General features: G+C 36.2%; 1 protein-coding gene across 3 annotated transcripts in view; it reads right to left on the bottom strand.

Annotated features, from left to right (window-relative positions):
- DNAJC15 (DnaJ heat shock protein family (Hsp40) member C15) overlaps positions 1–27,607 on the bottom strand; it is a 103,996-nt gene that overhangs the window by 28,859 nt on the left and 47,530 nt on the right. For all 3 annotated transcript variants that reach the window (XM_058276644.1, XM_004463581.4, XM_012527197.4), the window contains exons 2-3: positions 7,910–7,961; positions 4,893–4,966 (exon numbers count right to left, since the gene is read on the bottom strand). In XM_058276644.1, the coding sequence (XP_058132627.1) occupies positions 4,893–4,966; positions 7,910–7,961 (126 nt within the window). The remainder of the gene's footprint in view (positions 1–4,892; positions 4,967–7,909; positions 7,962–27,607) is intronic.

Raw genomic sequence — 27,607 nt, 5'->3', positions numbered from 1 at the left:
TAACTGAACAACTGGAGAAACTAGAGAAAGAACAGCAAACCATTCCCAAAGCAAGCAGAAGGAAAGAAATAATAAAGATTAGAGCAGAAATAAATGCAACTGAGGGGGGAAAAAAATAACATAGAAAATCAACAAACCAAAAGCTGGTTCTTTGAGAAGATCAATAAAATTGACAAACCCTTAGCTAGACTAACAAAGAAAAAAAGAGAGAAGATGCAAATAAATAAAGTTGGAAATGAAGGGGGAAGTTATGGCTAACTCCACAGAAATAAAAAGGATCATAAGAGGATATTATGAGAAACTACATACATCCCAACAACTAGACAACCTAGATTAATTGGACAAATTCTTAGAAACACACAAAGCAACCCACATTGACACTACAAGAAATACAAGAACTTAGCAACCCAATCACATTTAAAGAAACTGAATCGCTCATCAAAAATCTCCCAAAAAGGAAATCTAGGACTGTATGGCTTCACAAGTGAATTCTACCAAGCATCTCAAGAATTAACACTATTCCTGTTTAAACTCTTCCAAAAATTGAAAAGGAGGGAAAATTATCCAGCACATTTTATGAAGCCAACATCACCCTAGTAACAAAGCCAGATAAAGATACCAAAAGAAAAGAAAATTACAGACCAATCTCTTTAATGAAAGTAGATGCAAAAATTCTTAACAAAATACTTGGAGCTCTAAGAAGAAATGAAGTCATGAAACATATAACAATATGGATGAACCTGGAGAATATTATGTTGAGTGAAGCAAGCCAGACACAAAAGGCCTAATATGGTATGAATGCACTAGTATGAACTAAATATATAAAGTAATCTCATTGAGTTAACTTGAATATGGGTCACCAGGAAATAGAATAAGGTAAGAGAATGGAAAGCCGAGAGTTAACTTGTACAGAAATGGTAAAAAGGATTTATATTAATTTTTTTTTTTAGGAGGTACTGGGAATTGAACCCAGGACCTCCGACATAAGAAGCAGGCACTCAACCACTGAGCTACATCTGCTGTGCTCCCCACGAGCATTGGTTTTTTCATTTCTTTGTTTTTAGGAAGTACCAGGAATTGAACCTGGGACCTCATATATAGGAAGCAGGAACTTGACCACTTGAGGTACATCTGTTCCCCAGATGTGTGCTAATCTTCGGAAATGAACAGAAAAGGAGAAAGCACGACATGTTTATAAGTAGCAGTGCTATTATATGGGTATTACAGTGGTTGAAAAGGAAAATCTAACATTATGTATATTACTAAAAGGAAGGCTAAAAAATGTAACATGGGACTCTATAGCATAATAAAATCTTATGTGAAATATGAATATGGGTAATATTGCATATGTAAGACTGCTTTTCTTTGAAACTGAACAAACATAGGTTAATGTTACAAGATGTTAATATCAGAGACCAAAAAAAAAAAAAAATAACTATTATGCTCAGTGAAAGAAACCAGATACAAAGTATTATATATTATATGATTCCATTTATAAAAAATGTAAATATAAATCAGTTTATAAAGATGAAAACAGATTAGTGCTTATGTAGGAGTGGGGAAGGATAGAGGGATTGAGAGGTAACTGCTAAGGGGTGTGGAGTTTTTCTTTTTGGAGGACTAAAATTGTTCTAAAAGTTTTTGTGTTGATGAATGTAAAACATTTTGATTATTCTAAAAGCCACTGATTATATGGTTTGGATAGAGAGCATAATATATGGATTTCTCAATAAAACTGCTTAATAAATTTTTTAAAAAGCCATTGATTGTACTTTGAATAGATTGTGTGGTATGTAACTGTATCTCAATAAAACTATGATCTGGTTATTTATGTATGCTAGACTCTTGAAAGAGATTGTTATAAATTTCTACTTGGTAATAATACACTGGCAATTAATTCATTTAACAGATATTTCAGCAACTAATGAGATAGATCAAGTTCTCTCCTTCATCACACAGATGGTAATTTATCAGTACACCAGTACTGATGAACTATTTAAGTTTCAAATAATGTACAATCTAGTAAGAGAACAAAAAAACCACATACCCACAAGTTGAGAGGGGAGGAAGGGAATCAAATTGCTCAGGTACATACACTAATCTGGACATACTGACATATCTTATATTTTTCTAAGCATACATAGAATATGCACATAAACATACACACTGGGAAAGGAATAGGAGATTTAACAGAGGAAGCATGCTTGGTTTTACATCTTTTTCCCTGAAAAGAAGCACCAAAATTTGACTAGGTAACTATCACTCCCTGAATGAAAACTGATTAGTTGACTTAGTTATGGCAAAATAAAAGCATCACTGACAATCAGTTTTAGTTATTTCTACAGGAGCACATTTGTTTTGTTGTCTTTGTTTGTAAGCCATGCTTGAGGTTGATGCAGAAAAATTCTTCAGAAAAAAAATTTTATGAGTCTTTATTTACCTTAGGGAGTTCTAAATTTTTGAGTTTTCAGCATAATAAACAAGGTAAATTTATTACGTTTCATGTATTATTATTCCTACTACAATCATAAAGCTCATTAACCCTAAAAGCAGATACTGTCTTTGAACAGTTTTTTTACCTTCAATTATGCCTAGGTGGAAAAGGAATCTCCTGCTCACAAGTTAGTCAATCTGTGCAAATGTACATCACAGCACTCCTAAAAGAACTATATATTTTAGAGGATTGAAATTTAATATTTGGGGCTATATATGGAAAAGTGGAAGAAGAGAAACACAACAAAACTGCTCGTATTACTTAGGTACTAACACACCTGAACAGAACAAAACCATCCTCATAATACTTTATTACTGTTTGAATATGTTTCATAAATAAGCATGAAATGAACAACTCTGTAACAATCCCAAAAATAAAATGTAACTAAAAGATCCTTTTAAGCTTGCAGATAATACACAGACATTATTATATTATTATGTTGGTGCAAAAGCATTTGTGGTTTTACATTGTTGAAATTCGCTGTTTGATATTGGCATACACTCTTAAAATAAATTTGATTATGTTATACATCATTTTAATGTGCATTTCTTGCTTTATGGTTTTTTGCTAATGACTTAACTACTTGCTGTTTATTTTACATTTATTTTAGACTACGGAAATGATGTTAGACAAAAAGCAAATTTGAGCAATTTTCTTATTTGAGTTCAAAATGGGTCGTAAAGCAGGAGAGACAACTCACAACATCAATGCATTGGCCCAGGAACTGCAGCAGCAGTTCAAGAAGTTTTGCAAAAGAGGTGAGAACCTTGAAGATGAGGCGCATAATGGCCAGCTATTGGAAGTTGACAACGACCAACTAAGAACAATCATCGAAGCTGATCCTCCTACAACTAGATGAGAAGTTGCTGAGGAACTCAACATCAGTCATTCCATTGTTGTTTAGCATTTGAAGCAAATTGGAAAGGTGAAAAAGCTTCCTCATGAGCTGACTGAAAATCAAAAAAATCGTTTTTAAGTGTTGTCTTCTCTTATTCAATTCAAAAGCAAAGAACCATTTCTTGATCAGATTGTGATGTGCTATGAAAAGTGGATTTTATATGACAACCAGTAATGACCAGCTCAGTGGCTGGACCGAGAAGAAGCTTCAAAAAGCACTTCCCCAAGCCAAACTTGCACCAAAAACAGGTCATGGTCATTACTGAGAGGTCTGCTGCCAGTCTGATCCACAATAGCTTTCTGAATCCCTGTGAAACCATTACATCTAAGAAATATGCTCAGTAAATCAATGAGATGCACCGAAAACTGCAATGCCTGCAGCCAGCACTGGTCAACAGAAAGGGCCCAATATCTTCTCCACACCACCACCCAACCACAGGTCGCTCAACCAATGCTTCAAAGGTTGAACGAATTGGGCTACGAAGGTCTGCCTCATCTGCCATATTCACCTACCTCTCACTAATGACTACCACTTCTTCCAGCATCTTGACAACTTTTTGCAGGGAAAATGCTTCCACAACCAGCAGGTTGCAGAAAATGTTTTCTAAGAGTTCATCACATCTCGAAGCATGGATTTTTATGCTACCAGAATAAACTTATTTCTCACTGGCAAAAATGTTTTGACTGCAATGGCTCCTATTTTGATTAATAAAGATGTGTTTGAGCCTAGTTATAATGATTTCAAATTCGCAGTCCAAAATGCAATTCCTTTTGCACCAACCTAATAGGATATATAGGCATAAAGCAACGCAGAGTCATTTTCTGACAACACTCCGGTGGCCAAATGAAATGTTTAGATCCACTAAAAATGAGGTAACCATAATGAACAATTCTATTCCCAAATAGATGGAGGAGAGGGCTATAGGATTGCCTAGAACAGAAACAATGGGATTCCACCAGTTTTATGCTACATAAAACATACCTTGGATCTTATACATATTTGAAACATACCTTGGATCTTACACATTATTACTCTATATTATTCTAATCATAAAGTATGTATAAACAGAAACCAAAATTATATTCTGTCTAAAATTAGCAGTAAGTGCTGGAGTTTCATATATTATCAAAAGATAACTCAAGTTGAATGAAAGTTCTCATTAGCGAACTCAGTCAATGGCTGGGAATATTAATACAAAAGCCCTCCAGATAGCCAGACAAGGAATACATGTGATTTTACAGTCTTAGGAGAATAAATACATTTACCAAAAACTATAAATAAAATTAATAGGAAAATGAAGGCTTAAAAGAAGCTTTTGTTTCCTTCAAAAAAAAAATTAGAAATAATTAGGCATACTTAACAATGATACAATTAGAGGAAGTAAACTTCTACAAGGTAAAAAGGGTTGGAAATCCAGGACATTGTCTTGATTTACTGTCAAATAAGGCATATAAACAAAAATTAAAGAGTTTTTTTTAACTAAAGCCACCTTTAACTTACAGGAGTTGAAATCTTCTTTGCAGTTTCTGTGATTACTTGTCCTAGAGGTTTCCAGATCTGATATGCATAGCGACCTAAATAGAATAAAAGCAAATATATTATCTACAAAATCAAATCAATACCCTCAAGGTGCTTATCATAGTATCTATTGATCATCTGTTCAGTTATCTCATTAAAAATTTCAAAAATTTGCCAGGACTGTTATATTTTTAAATTTCTAATTTATTGATATAAGGCAGGATATCATTTTTTTTTAAAGATTTATTTTATTAATTTCTCTCCCCCCGCCCCTCACCCCAGTTGTCTGTTCTCTGAGTCCATTTGCTGCGTGTCCTTCTTTTTGTCCACTTCTGTTGTTGTCAGCAGCACGGGAATCTGTGTTTCTTTTTTGTTGCGTCATCTTGCTGCATCAACTCTCCATGTGTGAGGCACCACTCCTGTGCAGGCTACACTTCCTTTCGTGCTGGGCAGCTCTCTTCACAGGGTGCACTCCTTGTGCGTGGGGCTCCCCTACACGGGGGGGCACCCCTGCGTGGCACAGCACTCCTTGCGTGCATCAGCACTGTGCGTGGGCCAGCTCCACATGGGTCAAGGAGGCCCAGGATTTGAACCGTGGACGTCCCATGTGGTAGATGGACACCCTATCCACTGGGCCAAGTCCGCTTCCCAGGATATCATTTTAATATCATAGCTATTCAGTGTATCAAGTTCTCATTCATGATTACCCAACCAGAAATTTGTAATGTTTATGGTTAAAGTATCTTACATTTATATGATAAGTCACAAAAAATAACATTCTGCTACTCTTTCAACAATAAACTGTAAAAAAATAAAGTCCCTTTGCTTATAAAGATGATTTTGAATCTAAAATAACTAATTACATTGTTTAAGATGATAATTACTTTGAGATATACAGAAAACAAATACTGTTTATAATTTATACAATATCAAACAGAAGTTACTTTAATGGACTACCTCTAAAGTAGAAATTCAATTATGTAGGAAATATTTACCGAAGATGTTATTTATCAGTTTTTGTTATTGAGGATGACCACTCTCCCTAAAAACTCATTTTATTTTAGTGTTTTCCTTTCTTAGACATCCTAATAATGAAAATTCCTTTAAGTCTTGACAAGAATCAAGTGCAAATAGGTCTTAAATGGTTTTGGGGTCCTAGAACAAGTATAATATTATATTATCTGGATAACTTACCTTTTGCACCTTAATCACAATGTTTGCCTACAACAGACTGATTATTAGTGTGTCTCTTTCTCCAAAAGACTTGCTAGAAAACCAGTCTAAAATACTACAGACTTCAATTTGTAAACATAAGCTTATATGCAAATCAGCTAAGATTTCCACTGTGAAAGTTTAATTACATAGATCTTTTAGAAGAACTTATCTGCCTGAATGTACTGATGTTACTCTGCAAATGACATATGTTAGAGGGAAAAACAGGATGCTAGAAATGGGAAAACGTGAAGGTAGCCAATCTAAGAAGATAAAAAGCTTTTGCGATCAAGGAGAACATAAAATAAAGTGAAATTAAATGAGGCTGAAACCATAACTCATCCAAATCTCTTCACATATAGTTGTCATCTTTCATTTGATTCCAAAATAGCATAAAAAGGAAGCTTTTAAATTACCTTAAAATTCTTCAAAATCACAGTCAGGCACAGGTGTCTGACTTCCTGATCCATGGGGAAATAGTTAAAAGTTTGAAAAAGTGACAACTTGAGGCTTAATTTAACCATAAGCCAGAAGACCTAGTTTCACCAACAGGTCTGTGTACTTTCTCTTAAATTCTACTTTCTATTTGTCTCTGGAAGACCTCTGCCTGATATTTTTTATTTTCATTATTACTATGAATTTGGTAATAGTGTGATCTGTACAGAATACAGAGATTCTTTTCATTTCCATTTTTCACTTGAAAAAGTACATCTTTCTCTAATTTCAAAAGACAATCTTTTCCAATTTCTAATAACTATGTCTATGCTACTATAATAATTAAAACTAAAATAGTTTTATGTTTATGGGCAGACTTGTCAATCCCTTCCTAGACATGATATTCTTCTTATGAAATTTCAGAAATCAGTTAACCATATAGCAACAAAGAAACAAAACTCTGACTACACAGAGATCAAAAGGATCTTCCTGATTTTAGTTTTTATTATATAAGTGCTTTAAATGAGTGAAATGAAACACTATATCAAAAACCCCACAAACGTCATTTCCCATTTTTCTACTGGATCTTTATAAACTCCATAAAACCACAATGGAATGCAGCTCTCTCCCTAAAAAGACGAGCCAATTGACAGTGTCATACCCATGTAATTTAGAAACACAAACACAAAAACAAAAAAACAAACCTTTAAAATAAAAAATAAATTTTTATCAGGGAAATGCTCAGATTAACATTTAATTAGGGAAAAGTGATACAATTTAATACCATAAGTTAATGACTGAAATAGAAAGCAATTTTGCTTTATATCTTTCTTAACTATTCATTTTCAAAAAAGTAATTTTCCTAGTGAAAGAAATTCTCCTGAGTTTATCAAAGAACTTACACCAATATGTTAAAATGGAATAAGTACACAACAGGGAACAGCTATGCTCATCAGAAAGAACTGACAGTTCAAGAACTGTACAACCCTATGTGCAAGAAAAAATACGGGAGAATAAATAAGTCTCCTATCACTTAGACTGCATCACATTACAGACTTTTTTTAATAGTACACTAGAGAGCTCGAACTAAAAAAATGCCAGGAGGATCAACTAATATTATGGCTACTTTTCCTGGCTTTTGCATCATTAGCTTTCTTCATTACAGAGTTTACCTAGATTTTGCTACACTGACAAATTTTCAGAGACAATAAATGATAGAAAGAATGGGCATTTAAAATGGCTTAAAACCAGAAACCCCAAAACACACAGTGCAGTCTGCGCATGAATCACAATAGAAGCTATTTGGAAAGATTTCTCTAGCAACAGGTAATGGTTTGTATTCTTTACCTTACCTGCAAATGCGAAAGCGGCAACACCCAGTCCTACAGCTATCAAATTTCTTGCCTAGGGAGAAAAAAATGATCATCACTTACAGTATTACACACTGGACTTTAAAAGTAAATCATTTTTAATAATGAATAATTATGCTAAATACTACATTTTCTTCAAGTTCTGCTGTGAAAAGGACTTTTTAAAAAAAATTGGTGGTACCTATGGGATTATATCTGCTGCTCAGTATATCAGACAATTTTCAGTGAATGGAAGTAATTCTAGATTTTAATTTAATTTCCATATATTTGAATTAATTCTCACCAAGAGCTTTTATGTTATTTATTGCTAAAAGGTTTTCTATAGACTATTCTTAATTAGACTTAATATTTTTATTATCTTCTATAAAGATAAAAGGCACATATTTCCTCCTCTAGACTTTATACTTTATTCAACTTGCTATTTTAAAATTTAATAAAAACTTAGATCTATGTTAAAGTCAAACTTTCAAAAATTTAGTAAAAATGGTAAGTAAATTAAAAACTAGTTTATTTCTACCCTGATAGATCAATGAGCCAAGAATTCAGAATTTCAGAATTTAAAGGTTTTGAGCTCATTCTGATAAAAATCTACATGAAACTGGTTATATATTCCAGATATATATATTACATATATTATTCTGTTTTCTTTCTCATACATCTCAGGAAAAAATTTTAAGTCACAAAAGAAAGAGGTTTATGTGGCATAGGCCAATGTTTATCTGCCAAAGTCCATTCTCCTTTTCTTCTAAAGGATCAGGAATCCCTATTTGTAGGAAGACATGCATTTTCCAAGCTTCCCTTAGACTGAGTGCTGCCTCAGGATAAAACCATGGGGAGTCTGTCTTGCGGGGGGTGGGGGGTGGGGTGGGGGGGGTGGGGGGGGTGGGGGGGGCAGCAAGCCCTTCTTTTCTATTCCCCCTCCTGCTGGCTAGAAGGCAGAGCAGATACCTAGGGCAGCCATCTTGGATAAAGAAGGAGGAACAAGATAAAAGGAGACTCTTTATAAAGACACTGAAGAGTTTCTCTCTAAAGAAAACTACAAAAGCATTTTCAACCTTTTAAAATAACAAGAAAAACTGCACCAAATTATGTAGATCACTAGAGCAAATAAGGATGCTCAATAATGATCAAAACCTGTGTAGTCAACTCTTAATTATCCATAATGAAAGAACAAAGTACAGAACAACTCACCAAAAAAACATTTCTTTATCAGAATTAAAATTCTTTATTGGAAGGGGGGGATGTACTTGATTTTCTTCTTCAACTGTATTTTAATTTGCTATTTAACGTGGCTTATACTGGGCACAAACAATTAAGAACAAATAAAAATATATCGTTTGGAAGTTAATGTCAGCATAAAATTTGAAAAATCATATATCCTACCCAACCAGATTTTGTATTCTGAAATAAAATTAAAAGTTCCTCCAGTATAAAGTTTTCTATGGAAATACAAAGACTATTAGAAGTCTAAAGATATTAAGTTAAAACTTTAACCTTAATTGGTACAGAATATGATTTGGTTCCTAGAAAAAATATTTATCTATTACCCAACATTATCTTTTTATTCACTAAAAAGCCGCTGTATTTCTTTTCAGAAACAATGTGTCTAAATAAAATAACTCCCTCCCTTACCCCCTGCAAATGTGAAATGGCCCAAACAGAGAAAAAAAACTAATTTCAAAGGTAGAAAATAGTACAATAGGACAATCCATCACAAGTCTGAACAAGTGGTTTCACATGGAACTCTTGACCATATCTTTATTTGACATTAATTTTTAAAAGTGAAATAAAATCTCAAACATTCTGGCACTTCTAAATATAGCCCTGGTTCATTTGGCACAGTTTTGCAAATATCAGAATTCCATCAACATTTTTTCTATTTTACTACTGTTGAAAACATTTTCACATATGCTTGATCACTATGCTATTTCACATATACTTAAACTTCAGTATCATATCCTTGGGCTAAGAGGATCTATTTCGTTTCTTTTATTATGCAACACCATATTTGATCTAATGGTAAGCATGAAGATATATATCAATTTTTATCTTGAATGCTTTTTAAACAATGATGCCTTAAAACTAAATTGCCAGGAACAGAACCACAAAAAATGGCACTGAAAAGACAATTTAAAAGTAAAATGGTTACTCAGGCATAGTGTTAATACCAGAAGAATAGTAATTTTCTACCAACTAGGCAATAACCAGATTAAACTTCTAAAACTGCTCAGCTAAATAGACATCCACAGAACATCTGTGAATTTTACAGAAACTACAGGAATGTTGGTATTTCTTTGACTCAGTCAGAAAAATCAGAGTATGTGCTGAAAACAAAAGAAATATGGGCACATATATACCTGAACACTAAACCAGTCACAAATCAGTTAAAATGCTATAAATGGTCCAGACTAGTGATTGGCAACAGCCATATATATATACACACATATATACATACACACACACACACACACACACACACATATATATATATTTCCAAATATATGGAAAACAGAGAAGCAAAAATGATTCTATAAATGGTCCAGAATAGTGTTTGGCAACAGCCATAAATATATATACATATATATGAATAACAGAAAAGCTAAAACATTCTTTTTTAAAAATCTCATCATGGTCACTATGGAAAACGATGATATGTATGCACATAACAAATTTATGTGATTTTGGCCAATGGTAGTTAATTAAAAATTTAAAATATGTGACAACTTTAGATTAAACGTGTCAAAAATGCCAAAAAGCATAGTTTCCACTGCCATTCCTTGTGATGACACACAATACATGAATACTTTGATTTTTAAAATTTCCAAGAAAGCATAATAGCACTGAAGAAACCAAGAGACGGCAAGTTCTCAATGAAATAACTGGTTTCAAAATGGTGGGAGTGTTACCACAGAGAATCCTATTTCTAGGGGGCTAAGCCTGGGTGAAGAAAAGCCTTATGCTCCTGCTAAATAACATCATTACAAAGTTAAGATTTCTGATCTCTGATGGGACTTCAACCCTGCTCATCCTCATCACTTTACCTATAGAAATTGACACCCTTTCCCATCCCCTCCCAGCTTTTACTATTCTAAACGGTTACTTATTTTATAAGCCTTCACGCTCTACCCAATCAGCAAGCATGAACCCCTCAACTTCCAACCCCTCCATCTCTAGTGTACATAGGAAGGCGCTATGCAAAGTCTATGGGTTTCAAAGTTAATCAGCCAGGGCTCCAATTACAACTCGATATATGCTACTAAATATTCTATGACCTTAAGCGGATCTCTCTGGGCCTATTTTCCCATCTATAAAATGGAGTTATCTTTGCATGTTCACGATTTTATGACACAGGGTTATGAAAAATGATCAGTATGCTGTGTGATGCATGGCAGAAACTCTATGTTGGTCTTTTCCTCACCCCAGCATCATTACTGACTGTTACTCCCTTTCTGTTCCTTTCTTATTCCTAGAAAATTCTTATTCATTCCTCAACAAATAGGTTAAAGATCATCTCAGGGAAGCTTTCTTCACCCACTTCTTCATCTATGTAAAACTTTTCTGTGCTTCATAGTAACTGGCCAATCTTTCTACTATAATACATAGCACATTATTCAATAATGGCTTACCTGTCTGTCCAAACTCCTTCTAGAATGTGAGCTTCTGGAAACAGGCTTTTTTAAAAAAAATCTCTTTAGATTTCCCAAATCTAGCAAAGTACATGGTATACAGTATGCTTTCAAAATACTGGTATAAGGCAGGGATTCTTAAACCTTTTTTGTTCCATGGACTCCTTTGCCCGTCAGGTGAAAACCATGGACTCCTTACTAAGTCCACACTATACTATGTATAATTTAATATATATATACCACGCCCACACCAAATGTCCCCACAAAAATAATGTTTTTCTGAATTTCAATTCAAGCTCACAGACCCCTTGTTAAGAACCCCTGGTATAAATAGGATGAAAATGATCTTAGGAAGCTTCCTCACTATGCAGCTGTCTCTTGTAGCCTGTATTATTTATGCATGGTACTTGTCTCTGCTAGTGAATGGAATTACATTTTGAAATTTTTGAAATGGGAAAATATAATAGTCAATGCAGGTTAAACTTAAGAAACTTAATCATGTCTCACAATATCCTCGATGAGGTATATATGTCCAAATGTCTCATGGAAGACAAAGAAAATGAAATTAAGGTGTTTTACATCAGGTAAATCTAATTATAAAAATGAAATGATGATAATCTACCAGTCCACAAAAGAAAACATGAAGGAATAACTGGATTTTTTTTTTTGAACAAACATAAAAAAAACAGTAATTCCCAAGTAAAAGAGTTGGGTATTTTATCAAGGAATCATTTGGAGGCTATCTCCCATCTCTGATTAACTGATTAATTATTAATTCAATAAATACTTTGTGAGTGTCTACTTTGTGCCAGTCACGAGTCTATGTCCTGGAGAATATACCAGACAAAACTCCTATTTATATGGAGCTAGATTTTAGCAAGAGAGACAGATAATAAACTATAAATAAGGGCAATATATAATATTTTAGATAGTGGTATGTGCTATGGACAAAAAAAAGGGAGATAAAGAAGTAGGTGTGTATTTGCCTGATGAGAGCGGCAAATTTAGATAGAGTGAGCAGGGAAAGCCTTACCGATGTGGTAACATTTGAGAAACATGATCAAAGTGAAGAAGCCATGCCTGTTATCTAGTGAAAGAGCACTGTAGGCAGAGGGACAAGTGTGAAGGCCCTAAAGCAGTGGTATGCCTGGTATTCTTGAGGAAGAGTCAGGAGGCCAGGTTACCTACAGCAGAAGAGAAGAGGGAAAAAGTACTAAGACATGAGATTTGAGAGATAAAATGGAGACCAGGTCATCTGGGCCTCACAGATCAATGCAAGGAGTGTAGCTTGTCTCTGAGTGATACGAGACATCATTATTTTAACACAGTCCAGTCATGATCTTAATCAGAATTTTTAAAGGATCATCAAGTTGCCCCAGGTATAGACTACTGAAGGTCAAGGGCATAAGGGGATGCGGGGAGATGCATACAGAGCCAATCAGAATAATCCAAGGAAGAGATAGTGAAAGGTTGGACCAGATTACTAGAGGTGGGGAGAAGTGGTCAGATTCTGGATGTTTTGAAGGTAATAACAGGATTTGCTAAGAAACTGTAAATGGGGTATAAGAGAAAAGAGAAGACTCAAGGATGATATCAATGTTTTTGCCTAGAACAACTGGAAGAATGGAGTTGCATTCTGCTGAAAGCAAAGATTGTGAGAGACTTGGGGGCAAAGGGAGGGGATGTCATGAGCTCTCTTTTGGACTTTTTTTACTGAAAATATGCCATGATGAGTATGATGAAATAAAGGCCTGGCAAAACAGTATGTGAATTCTTAACACCTAGGAGGAAAAAATGAAAAGGTCTCATCTACTAATGGAAAAGAGGAATGAGCCCCATGTCTCAAAAACATTCTTTCTCTGTTTTCTTGAAATGACTGAATTCTCAAGGGTCAATCACAAGCAAATCACTTTCTGCTATATTCAGTGTTTTATGCTGCCTTATTATTTGGTTCAATTTCCACAAAGAAAGATCTTTGAATTTAAACAAGAGCAAGGAGAAGATAGAGGGAACAAAAGACTGCTACTGAATCAGCAGAATTTGGGAAAGAGCAATATCATACATGCAGATCAAAATAAGGGGAGGGAAGTTTATAAATCAAAAAAGAAGTGTCTGACATGATAAAATGACATTAGCAAGATAATTTTTACTATTATTCTATCCCAAAAGCTTAAGCTAGCCATGAATTTCACCAATTTTCATATCTAAATTCTAGATTACTCTAGGCAGCCCTTACCATTACTGCTCCACTGCCAAAAACAAAGTACATTTGAGCTTCTCTCAAATCACCACATCCCATGAAAACTTTACATTAAAAAGAAGAGACAAAGTTTACTATATTTCTATTTGCTCTATTTTTAAGTCACTGAATTTCTTTTAAACCACAGACAAGCATTAATTTCTATAACAAGATTACTAAGTAAATAAAATAAAATCCAAACCAAAAAAAAAAAAAAAACCCAATAAAACAAAATCAAAACTCAAACATGATAAGAAATAAAACTCTCGGGCTTACCTCAAATGGGAACTTCTCCCCTTCCCCATGTAATTAAAACGACAAAAACTCCCCAGATTAAATCTTCCCTATATAGACTCAGGGTTCTTAACCTTTTTTGTTCCATGGACCCCTCTGTTAGTCAGGTGAAAACCACATACTCTTACTAAGTTCACATTATACTGTGTATTATCTAATACATATATCACACCCCTACCAACCTGTCTTCACAAGAAGGTTTTTTGGAATTTAAATTCAAGCTCATGGGCCCCTTGTTAAGAACCCCTGATACAGACTGATCTCTTAAGTTTTGCATTTATTCAGTGACCCACTGACGTGAACCTTGTCTCCCCTTTCTCCGAATAATGTAAAAAGCCTTCTTTGTACATATTAAACTAAAATGAGAATAGACGAGGCTAGTAAGAAAGTTTTGGCCCGAAATCTACATAGTCCTGTAGACCCCAAAGAACACCTAGAGTCCCTGAAACTCATCACGGGTTTGCCACACCAGAAACCAGATTGCATGCTGGTGTTCAAGTTCTTAAACCCAAGGATACCTGCTGAGTTTCAGGATCAGAAAATAGTATTCCCTTGACTCTTTCATTATTCACTAATTAACTGAACATTTAAACATTTAATCTGGGTGCCTATTAAGGACCAGGCACTAGAGATGGAGATATAGATTAAGAGAGGCACACCTAGGAAGCTGTCTCCGCCCAGTGGTTAGGGCGTCCGTCTACCACATGGGAGGTCTACAGTTCAAACCCTGGGCCTCCTTGACCCACGTGGAGCTGGCCCATGCGCAGTGCTGATGCACCCAAGGACTGCCGTGCCACACAGGGGTGTCCCCGCGTAGGAGAGCCCCACGCCCAAGGAGTGCACCCCGTTAAGGAGAGCCGCCCAGCACAAAAGAAAGTTCAGCCTGTCCAAGAATGGCACCACATACACGGAAAGCTGACACAGCAAGATGACACAACATAAAGACAGATTCCCATGCCGCTGACAACAACAGAAGTGGACAAAGAACACAGAGCAAATAGACACAGAGAGCAGACAACCTGGGGGAAGGGAAGAGAAATAAATTTTTTTTAAAAATCTATAAAAAAAAAAGAGAGAGATACATCCATAAAGAGTGGATGTGCCTCAAGAAGTTGAGCACCTGCCTCCCACATGGGAGGTCCCAGGTTTGGCTCCAGGTACCTCCTGAGAAAACAAAAACAAACAAAAAACCAACTCAGGGAAGCCAATGTGGCTCAGTGGTTGAGTGCTAGCTTCCCACATTCAAGGTCCCAAGTTCAATTCCTAGGCCCCCGGTACCTGGAAAAAAAAAGGTGATCTCTTCACAAAAGTTACAAACTGATTCTCCACCTCAAAAAACACATATGGCCTCTGTTAGAGGTTCTCCCTAACTAGGTCTGCAATAATTAAGAAGCTGTAATTCAGTTCCCCCATATGCGCTAAGGAAAGACAAAACCCCATCCTCATAGTTTACATGTCTGAAAGCCTGGCACTTCCCCAAAGGTTGAACAAAGGAACCACCTGGAAATGGGAGTACAGGGAAATAAAGACCTTCACTACCTGCACATCTAAGGGAGATAAAAACCCTTAGTCCCTGCAGACGAAAGGAACACCTGCTCCTCCAGTATTCCAAGAAAACCATAATTCCCTAACCCACTATCCTCTAGCCATACAAGGAAAAATTTTCACCTCCAGGGCTTCCTATTGGCCCCTGCACCTCACTCGGACCCTCAACTCCCTCCCACCAACTATCATTTCCCTGCCTAGGAATGCACTGTATAAATTCAAATCCCCCTTTCCAGAAGTGGGCTGAAGTCTATTCTTCAGACCCCCTCCATTGGGAGAGCCTCCCAACAAACTTTCTGCCTGTAATCAGTCTCCGAGTCCCAGTGAGAGCCGTTTTTCTCCAACAGCCTCCAAAATATTTTAGCTTGATTTTGAAACAAAAATTTACCTAATTCCTTTTAGAACTTACTAGATTTTTAGCCAGGAGTATTTCTTGAGGTAATAAAAGTATGATAATGCTATTTGCCAGTGATTCTCAAATATTTGACACTTCCATTCCAGGTCCAGATTAGGAAACACAGTAGAGACAACATTTACTCTACGCTATTCATCTGCAAGGGCCCATGATTGCAACTCCACCCCTTTCTCCTATTAATTGATGGAAATGCATGTATTGGGACAATAGAGTTAAGATCCACTGCTTTGTATAACTACACTCAGATAACAAGCATGCTGAGAATAATCTAGTTCACAGACCACTGGCTGAGTGAATGTTAACACACTTATTCAATCATACTTGGAACAAGGGTGTATGAACTATGAGACTTGATGCCAAAGTATGTAAAATTATAATAATATAGTAATTAGGCTTTAAAACAATTTTTTAAGAACTTTCACTTTACACAAGATTTAATTTGAGGAGAGAGGAAATTAAGATTTAGTAAGTCAGTGGTGGGGTGCTAAAGTGAGAAACTGAATTGTAGTTACTGAGCCTCAGGATATGAACATATTTAAGGCTGTTGATACCTATTACAAAATTATTCTGGAGACAGACTGTGCCAGTTTGAATTTCCAATATCGGTTTACAGGATTCTTCATTTAACTACTCCCTTAACAACTTGTAAGACTTTTTAATTGCTGGCTAAAATGTTTGCTCTCATTAAGGGCATCTATTCCGGAGGTGTGACAGATTGCCACATGATAGCATCCAAAGAATAGTTGAAGGTGGGACTAGTAAACCCATTTCCATACTTATCAAACTGGTAAATTTTATATTAAGCATAGAATTTTTGGAAACACACTTTCTTGGGGGAGAGGAAGAAAGATAAAAAATTTTCTGAATTGAGTGGGTATGTGTGTGCATGCACACACATGGAAGGATAATCTATAAAATATGGTAAATAATTACAAAATATGATAGATACAGATTAGACCAGTCACCTGTGGAAGATTTTTAAATACAGTTAGACCAGACAAAGGGTAAAGGTCAACCTCCACCTATCAAACATTATGGAAGCATCTTCAGATAATAAATCTAAGAGAAAGACAAAAAAAGAGATTTTCAAAACCGAATTTTAATTAGAAAAATTAAGCCAGAATGATACTGAAAAATATCTGCAATATTTGAAAAAAAGAAATGCTGTAGGCTCTATAGCTTTGCTTTGTGGCTCCTAATGGCTGTGACACACGGCAATCTATCTAAGTAATTTCTGAGACTTGTTGCATGGTCTGAAGCTTCAGATATATCTCCTCTTGAAAGCTGGGTCTTCAGGGCATGTCAAAGTTGATTTAGGTCTTGGAGTTAGGTTCTTTAGTCCGTAACTGCGATTAATTCAGTGGCCCGAAATGTATGTCTTTACTGTTTAAGGAGTATCCTCAATTCAGTTTTGTGAAATTCGGAATAAAGGGCTTTTCTCGCCCTATTTAAGTCCATCATTATTTTATCATTCTACTGATTTTTATTAAATTTTTTGCCCAATGACTTCCTGATTTAATAGCTCTAAACTTTTAGCCTATCTTCAAATGCCTTCCTTTTGACACACATACTATGCTCCAATAAATTTGTTTTTTCTTTCCATTTCTAACTATTAAACAAAAAAGCAGAAGTACATGCAATATCCTAGATACAAAAACACTATAATTTTATGGAAAAAGACGCTTCTGCTTATTTTCAATTGCTTCTAGAGGCTGCCCAATATTTTGTTGGCATTTGTTGGCAGATATGCCAACAATACATTATAATATATTATACTGCAATAATACATTAAGGCAATGACATAGGATCACAGAACTGAAAGAAATGAGAACATCTATTTATCCTAAGAAAATAATCAGAGGTACATAAAAACTCATACATGACAATATTCATCATGAGGTGTTTATAATATCAAACAAACCAGAAACAAAATTTAATGAAAGACAGGAATATGTACATTTGAGATAGACCAAAGAACATCAAACAGGGTAAACTCAAAGAAAACCATGCCAAGAGACATAAAAGTCAAATTGTCAAATGCCAAGAAAAAGGAGGGTTCTAAAAGTTTCAAGAGAAAATGTGTTATGTACAAGGGAGCCCTAATAAGATTAAGTGTGAATTTCTCATCAGAAAAGCATGGAGACAAAAATGCAGTGGGACAAAATATTTAAAGTGCTAAGTGAAAACAACTGCCAGCCAAGGATTTCATATCTGACAAGATTCTTTTTCAAAAATGAGGGTGAGATTAAGACATCTCCAGATAAACAAAAGCTGAGGGACTAGGCCTACATGCCCACCCTACAAGCAATGTGAAAGGGGAGTTCTTCAGATTGAGGAAGGACACTAGACAGTGGATTTAAGTGGCAAAAAGAAATAAAAGTCTCTGGTAAAGATAACCATAGGGGTAATTAAAAAGGCAAGTACTACTATATTGTATTTTTTGGAATGGAACACAACTTTTTACTTCTTACTGGTTCCAAAATGCAAATACGTTAAAACTGATGATAAATCTATGGTTTTGGATACAGAATGTAAATAGAAATAATCTGTAACTACCACAAAAAGGGTGGTGGGGGACAGAGAGGTAGTGTTTGTGTATGCTATTAAAGTTCAGTTGGTATCACATCAAATGTCCTTGTTATAGATTTAATACATTAAATATAAGTCTCATGGTGACCTCAAAGAAAATAGCTGAAAAATATTTATGAGGAAAATAAGAGACTTAGTACACCAAAAAAAACAAATGAAATGAAAGTAGGCATTAAGAAAAGAGTTGAGAGACATAAAAGGTACATAAGACTTTCAAAGACCAAACAGCAAAATGGCAGAACAAAGTTCAGCAAAACCTAGTAGTTACTTTAAATGTAAATGGATTCAACTCTCCAGCTAAAAGGCAGATACTGACAGAATGGATATAAGAACATGACCCAATTGTATGCTATCTACAAGAAACTAACATTAAATTTGAAGACACAAATAGAGTGAAAGTCAACGGCAAAAAATTATGTACCATACAAAAAGTAAGCAAAAGAGAGCTGTGATAACTATACTACTATCAGATAAAAGAGACATTAAAGCAAAAACTGTTGCTAGGTATCCTGGAAGCCAAGTGAACAATGTATTTCAAAAAGAAGGGAGAGATTATCTATAAACAATGAGAAGTGACCACTGGATAAAGGAAAGCAGGTGCCCTCAGTCACCTTGACAAGAGCAGTTTCAGCAGAGGAGTGAGGGCAAAGACTAATTACAATGGGTTCAAGAGAGAAAGTGGCCACGGTAGTTGGTGAGGGCAGGGAGAGAGAAGAGATGTAATGTGGGGGCATTTTGGGGACTTTTGGGTTGTCCTGAGTGATATTGCAGGGTCAGATGCTGGACTTTGTATATCCTGCCATAACCCATTGAATGCACTGGGAGAGAGTGTGCACTACAGGGTAAACTACTATCCATGTGGGGCAGCAGTGCTCCAAAATGTGTTCACCGAGTGCGATGAGTGGGCTGCAATGATGAGGGAGGTTGTTGGTGTGGGAGGTGTGGGGTGGGGGGTAGGAGGTATATGGGAACCTCTTATGTTTTTTAATGTAACTTTTTTTTGTGATGTATATATCTTCAAAAAAATACAATTTACAAAAATAATGGGGTGGGGGGGTGGAGAGTGGGTTATATGGGAACCTCTTACGTTTTTTATGTTTTTAATGTGATGTTCTTTGTGATCTATTAACTTTAATTTAAAAAGTGTAAAAAAAAGAGAATGGGAGGAGAGAAAATGGAGACAAAGGTCAAACAACTCTTACTATAAAGGAGGGGGCAGAAATTGAATGGTCGTTGAAGGGGAAAGTAGAATGAAGATAATCACTTTTAAAGATGGAAAAAATAACAACATGCTTGCATGGTTTGAGAAAGATCAAGGTGAGTGGGAAAAAGTGTTGTTGTGGGAGAATGAGAGAGGGCAGCATTGCTGGAGAAGGTCCTTACGTGGAAAGTTAGAAGGAATGGGCTGGAGGGAAAGTGCACAAGGGTTGGCCTCTGATAGGAGACTGAACAGTTCGTCCACAGTAACAAGAACGAAGAGTATGTGGAACCAGATACTCTGAGGTGAGCCGATACAATGAAGTAAGTTTGGAGAAATTCTCTTCTGATACCTTTTCTTTTCTTAGTGAAATAAGAAGCTAGGTATCAGCTGAGAGGAAGGACAGGGAAGAGGGTATTTGATCTTGGAGGTAAGCTTAGGAGAGGGCGAGAAGGAACAGACTACAGAGACTGCTGAGCGGCTTGAATAGTCTTCACAAAGCTAGTGGGCATGAATTTAAGTGAGACCAGTCAGCAATGTTGTTTCTCCTGCCTCACTCATCTGTGTAGGGGCAGGTGTGAAGTAGGCAAAAAGTTGACTGTGCAGAATGCAACATGGAGAGAATGATGACTGAGGACTGATACAGGCATGCTGGTAGATAAATGCCACCATTAAAGATGTCATTAAGGAAAACAGGCCCACCCTCCCTCAATTTCCTGGACTGCTGGAAGCCTCTGGAATTTAGATGGAGACCCTAAATAGGGGAGATTATGATTTCTGCCTCCTCAGATGAATGGGGGCTCAAAGTAGAAATGAAGGTTCGTTATGATTATCTGCTACCCATACAAGATGGGAGGTCACATTGCATTGAATTTATTTGTATCTCCCCATATGTTTGTAAATAAATGATTAGGTAGAAAGCTCAATGAGATTACCTCTAAACGTATATTACTATGAGAGGTTATATTACAACCCATTTATTTTTATCTCCCCACATATTTGTGAATAAATAGTTTGCTGGAGGAACACTTAGATTTATTTAGGCAGAAATGGGTTAGTACAAATAAATAATGTCTGTATGAAGAAAAATACATATTATTTTAAATTTTTGGTCAAAATTACATCCCTTAGTGTGAACTGGATTTTTCAAGCCAGTTGTATTTTTAGTAACCTCTATTTTTCAATTTAAAAAATAATATAAAACAATAATACAGAAAACACAAAGAAAAAAATAAAATAAAATGAAACAAGATAATAGAGGAATAAAATCATGCCTGACCTCACCACTGGTTGATAACCAATTTAATCTTTTGATGTAATTTTTTTCTGTGCATAGCAAAGTGTCTTAGTAGAACTCAATAATGTGTTAAATAGCCATACAATAAAATAAAAATAAAAAACTGTTAAGAGGGACAAAGATAGTCACTATTTATTGATGAAAGGGTCAATTCAATACCTTTTATACATGTATATGCACCTAACAGTAGAGCCCCAAAATATATGAAGCAAATACTGACGAATTTGAAGGGAGAAATAGAGTTCTACAATAATAGTATGAGACTTCAGTGCACCACTCTGAATAATTTATAAACCAGTTAGACCAAACAGACATATATAGAATGCTTCACCCAAGAACAACAGTACAGTACACATTCTACCCTACTGCACATGGGTCATTCTACGTGACAGACCATATGTGCTTCAGTTTCATCACAGGACTGCTGATGCAAAGTACCAGAAAAGGGTTGACTTTTACAATGAGAATTCTATCAGGGGAAAATCTTACAGTTCTGAGGCTGTGGAATGTCCAAAGCAAAGCACTATCAGAGACCCTTTTCTCACCAAAGTCAGCTACTGGTGATCCTGCCATCATGCACATGACAAAGCAAGATGGCAGCCAATCTCTGCAGGGTCCCTGCTTCCCAGCTCACTGTCTCCCAGAGACAAGATGGAGGTGATTAAGCATAAGGCTTCTCTCTTTCTGGGCCTCCACTCTCAGCCTCGCCTGGAGGTTTCTCCCTGAGCACAGCTGTGGGTTATCAGGCATATGGCTCCTCTCTTCAGCCTTGAGCTGCTTTGTAGGCCCCAGCCCTTCAGGGGCCTCTTTCTACCTCTGAGCGTTGCTAATTTCAGATTCCCAGACCTCTCTCAACCTCTCAGGGCTTCTCTTTCTGCAGTCCTCTCTCGCACATTGCAGGATCAAAATGGCAGTTTCCTTTCTCTATGTCTCCTTTCTCTCTGTGCTCTCAGTTTATATAAGACCCAGCAAGTGGGCAGAGACCTAACCTGTGCCTCACTGATATGGTTCAATCAAATGCCCTAAAGCAATCTAACTGAAAGTGATCTAACCAAAGTGAATCTAACGCAACCAGAGGGCACTACACCCACAGGAATAGATAAGTTTAAGAACATCTTTTGGGATTCAAAAAAGAACTCCAAACTCACAATATGTTAGCTCACAAAAAGGGTCTCAATCAATTTAAAAATACTGAAATCATACAATGTATCTTCTCAGATCACAATGGAGTGAAGCTAGAAATCAATAACAGAGGAAGTACTAGAAAATTCACAAATACGTGAATAAAACAACACACTCTTAAACAACCAGTGAGTCAAAGAAGTACTCACTAGGGAAATTAGGAAATATCTTGAGGCAAATGAAAATGAAATCACAATATAGCAAAACTTATGGGAGGCAGCAAAGGCAGTGTTGAGAGGGAAATTTATAGCTCTAAAAGCCACATTAAAAAAGAAGAAAGATCTCAAATCAGATATATCCTCACACTGGGAATAAATAACTAAAGCCATAAAACTCCTAGAAGAAATCAGAGGGAAGCATCTTCAGGACTTTGTGCTATGCGATGGTTTCTAAAGACTTTACAACAAAAGCAGGAGCAACAAAAGAAAAACTAGGTAAGTAGGCTTTCATGAAAATTGCAAACTTTTGAGCATCAAAGGATTTCATCATGAAAGTAAAAAGACAACATACAAAATGGGAAAATTATTTGGAAACCATATATCTGATAAGGCTTAAATATCTAGAATATATAAAGAAATCCTACAATCCAAATGGAAATGAGGTTAAACAGGATTGGTATTAATTATTCTCAAAATGTTTGATAGAATTCACCTGTGAAGCTATCTGATCCTGGACTTTTCCTTGTTGGAAGATCTTGATGACCAATTCAATCTTTTTGTTGTGATTGGCTTGTTGAGTTCCTGATTTTCTTATACAGTCAAAGTAGGTTGTGCATTTCTAGGAGTTTGTCCATTTCATCTAGGTTGTCCAATTTGTTGGCATACAGTTATGACAACATAACTTAATATCCTCTTATGATCCTTTTTATTCCTGTGGGTTCAGTTGTAACATCCCCCCTTTCATTTCTGATTTTATTTATTTGTTTCTTCTGTTTTTTTTTTCTTTTTTAGTCTTGCTAAAGGTTTGTCAATTTTATTGTTTTCAAAAAAACAGCTTTTCTGGTTTTGTTAATTTTCACTATTGTTTTTTGTTCTGAATTTCATTTATTTCTGCTCTATATTTGTTAATTATTTCCTTCTAGAAAGTTTCTCCAGTTTTTCAGTTAGTTCATTGATTTTAGTCCTTCCTTCTCTTTTAATATAGGAACTTTTTGCTATAAATTTCCCTCTCACCACTGCCTTCACTGTTTCCCTTAATTTTTGATAATGTTGTGTTCTCATTTTCATTTATTTCAACATATCTACTAATTTCTCTTGCTTGTTCTTCATTGACCCACTAATTATTTAAGAGTGTGTTCTTTAGCCTCCATATATTTGCAAATTTCCCCCTTTCCCACCTATTATTGATTTCTAGGAACATGCAAAAAGAATTAAACTCTTCCAAAAAATTGAAAAGGAGGGAAAATTATCCAATATATTTTATGAAGCCAACATCACCCTAGTACCAAAGCCAGATAAAGATACTACAAGAAAAAAAAAAAAAATGTACAAACCAGTGCCTCTAATGGACATAGATACAAAAATTCTTAATGAAATACTTGCAAATTGAATCCAACAACACATAAAAACAATTATACATCATAATCAAGTGGGTTTTATTCCTGGTATGCAAGGGTGATTCAACATCAGAAAATCAATTAATATAATACACCACATTAACAAATTGAAGGGAAAAAAAACACATGATAATCTTGATTGATGCAGAAAATGCACTTGACAAAATCTAGCACCCTTTCTTGATAAAAACGCTTCAAAAGATAGGCTTAAAAGGAAAGTTCCTCAACATAATAAAGGGCATATATGAAAATCCCACAGCCAACATCATACTCAATGGGGAGAGGTTGAAAGCTTTCCCTCTAAGATCAGGGACAAAACAAGGATGCTCACTGTAACCACTCTTATTCAATACTGTGCCAGGTCTAGCTTGGAAAAGAGGAAACAAAACTCTTACTTTTCACAGATGACGTGATCTCATACAAATAAGCAAGCTGAGGAGCAAATCAAGGGAAAGATCCAATTAAAATAGCAAAAAAAGACTCAAATAAATAGGAATTAATTTAACCAGAAATGTAAAGGATCTATATTCAGAAAACTAGAAAACACTGTTAAAAGAAATAAAAGAAGATCTAACTAAACAAATGGACAGACATGCCGTGTTCATGGATTGGAAGACTAAACATTGTGAAGATGTCAACTCTTCCCAAATTGACTTATAGATTCAATGCAATATATTTCAAAATTCTTTTTTTTTTTCAGTAAAATATTTATTTTGTTGGTCTTTTTTAAAAAGATACATAGATCACAAAAAATGTTACATTAAAAAATATAAGAGGTTCCCATATACCCCACCCCCACCCCACCCCACCCCCACTCCTCCCACATAAACAACCTCTTTCATCATTGTGGCATATTCACTGCTTTTGGTGAATACATTTTGGAGCACTGCATGGATTATAATTTACATTATAGTTTACACTCTCTCACATTCAGTGGGTTATGGCAGGATATATTCATTTCAATATTCTAACACCCTACTTTACAGAAACAGAAAAGTGAATTACCAAATTTACTTGGAAGGGAAAGGGGTCCCTAATAGCCAAAAACATCCTAAAAAAGAAGAACGAAGTTGGAGGACTCACGCTTCCTGACCTTGAAGTGTATCATAAAACTAGAATGGTCAAAACAGCATGGTATGTTTTACTATAAAACCAGGCTGCTTTTCGATACTTTGCCTGGAAATATTCATAGGGTTTAGGACACCAGATGAAGGCTGGACATCACCCAGAGGAGAGAGGGACAATGGAGGGGAATCGTGATGACAGAACTGTGAGTTGAAACCAGTGGCTACTGCTGCTGGCACCCCCAACACACACAAAAGCCAAGTTAGAATTCTTGGGCCTCTGGACCTGTGGCTACAGACAAAGGGGGCTCCAGGGATCCATCACCCCAGGAAAGGAGAGAGAGAGGGACACAGCCTAAGGCTGACTCAGTTTCTGACCCAAAATTTGGTCTGCTGTATACCTCCAGCCCTTCCAAGATGGGTGGGACCACAACATGGTTTGCCCTGGGAGCCCACACAGAACTGGAGAATCCAACCCTCTCAACCTCCCTCTCTCCTAGCTAGGAGTGATTGTTGAGAACACCTTCCCTGGGAAAGGGAAGAGAGAGGGACACAGACTAATTGACTCAGCTTTTGACTCACAAATTTGGTCTGCTCTGTCCCATGAGCTCTTTCAGGCCCAGTGGGGTCATGTCATTGTTTCTCTTGGGAGGAAGCAAGGGACTAAAGACATACAACCCTCCCAATCTCCTTCTCTACTAATCCTGACTGAATGTTGAGGATTCAGAGGGGAATAGAAATATTTCCTACTCAGGAAAAGGGAAGGAGGTGCCAGAAAAGTGTGGAAAATTGTCTCTGATAAAGTTTGAATTACAAGGCTCATAACTTCCAGGCAAGAGGTTCTACCACACTGACCCCTTCTGTGTTGCAACAAATATACTCTGACCAGCACTGAACTGAGAGCTACCAAAGAGCACCATCTGCTGGCACGCCAAGGACATACATGTGAGAAAATTGAAAATTAGTAAGACTTTTTCTGGCCTTTATAGCTTCCTTCCTCAAGGCCCTAGTAAGTGGGTATTCAGCCAAAGACCTATATAAAAAGGAAGAAAGAGATAAACACAAAGACTGAACTGAACAACTAGAAAAACTGGAAAAAGAAGAGAAAACCAATCCCAAAGCAAAGAGAAGGAAAGAAATAATAAAGATTAGAGCAGAAATAAATGAAATTGAGAACCAAAAAAAAAAAAAAAGAGAAAATCGACAAAACCAAAAGCTGGTTCTTTGAGAAGATCAATGAAAATGACATTCCTAGCTAGAGTAACAAAGAAAAAATGAGAGAAGATGCAAATAAATACAATCAGAACTGAAAGGAAGGAAGGTAAAACTGACCCCACAGAAATAAAAAGAAAAAAACTGTATACTAACTGGACAACCTAGATGGAATGGATAAATTCCTAGAAATGCACAACCTACACTGACGTTACAAGAAATACAAGAAATGGGAAGCGGACTTGGCCCAATGGCTAGGGCGTCTGCCTACCACATGGGAGGTCCACAGTTCAAATCCCGGGCCTCCTTGACCTGTGTGGAGCTGGCCCATGCGCAGTGCTGATGCGCTCAAGGAGTGCTGTGCCACACAGGGCTGTCCCCCGCATAGGGGAGCCCCACGCGCAAGGAGTGTACCCTGTAAGGAGAGCCGCCCAGCATGAAAAAAGTGCAGCCTGCCCAAGAATGGCACCGCACACATGGAGACCTGACACAGCAAGATGACACAACAAAAAGAAACACAGATTCCCGTGCTGCTGATAAGGATAGAAGCGGTCACAGAAGAACACACAGCGAATGGACACAGAGAGCAGACAACTGGTGGGGGGGGTAATAAAAAAAATAAATCTTAAAAAAAAAATACAAGAACTTAACAACCAATCACATTTAAAGAATCCATCATAAAAAAATCTCCCAGCAAAGAAAAGTCTAGGACCAGATGGCTTCACAGGTGAATTCTAAGCATTTTGAAAAGAATTAACACCAATCCTGTTTGTTTTCCAAAAAACTGAAGAGGGAAAAAATTACCCAACAAATTTTATGAAGCCAAGTTCACTCTAATACCAAAGACAGATAAAGATACTACAAGAAAAGAAAATTACAGACCAATCTCTCTAATGAATATAGATGCAAAATTTCTCAACAAAATAGTTGCAAATCCAATCCAACAGTATATAAGAAGACTTATAAGTCACAACCAAGTGGGATTATTCCTGGTATGCAACGCTGGTTGAAGTTAAGAAGACTAATCAATGTAACATACCACATTAACAAACTGAAGGAAAAAAACCCACATGATCATCTCAATAGATGCAGAAAAGGCATTCCACAAAATCCAGCATCCCTGTCTTTATAAAAACACTTCACAAGATAGGAATAGAAGGAAAATCCTGAAATATGATAAAGGCACATATGAAAAACCCACAGCTAACATTGTCCTTAATGGGGAAAGGTTGAAAGCTTTCCCTTTAAGATGAACAAGACAAGGAAGCCCACTGTCACTATGTTATTCAATGCTGTACTAGAAGTTCTAGGTAGGGCAGTTAGACAAGAAAAAAAAAAATTAAAGGCATCCAAATAGGAAAGGAGAAGTAAAACTCCCACTGTTTGCAGATATGATCCTATACCTAGAAAATTCTGAAGTATCCACGACAAAGCTACATGAGCTAATAAGTTCAGTAAAGTGGC

Source organism: Dasypus novemcinctus, chromosome 15 (assembly GCF_030445035.2).
Source record: "Dasypus novemcinctus isolate mDasNov1 chromosome 15, mDasNov1.1.hap2, whole genome shotgun sequence".
In the NCBI taxonomy this organism is placed as follows: Eukaryota; Metazoa; Chordata; class Mammalia; order Cingulata; family Dasypodidae; genus Dasypus; species Dasypus novemcinctus.
Note: the sequence above shows the minus strand (reverse complement) of the source record. Positions and strands in the feature narration are given on the sequence as shown.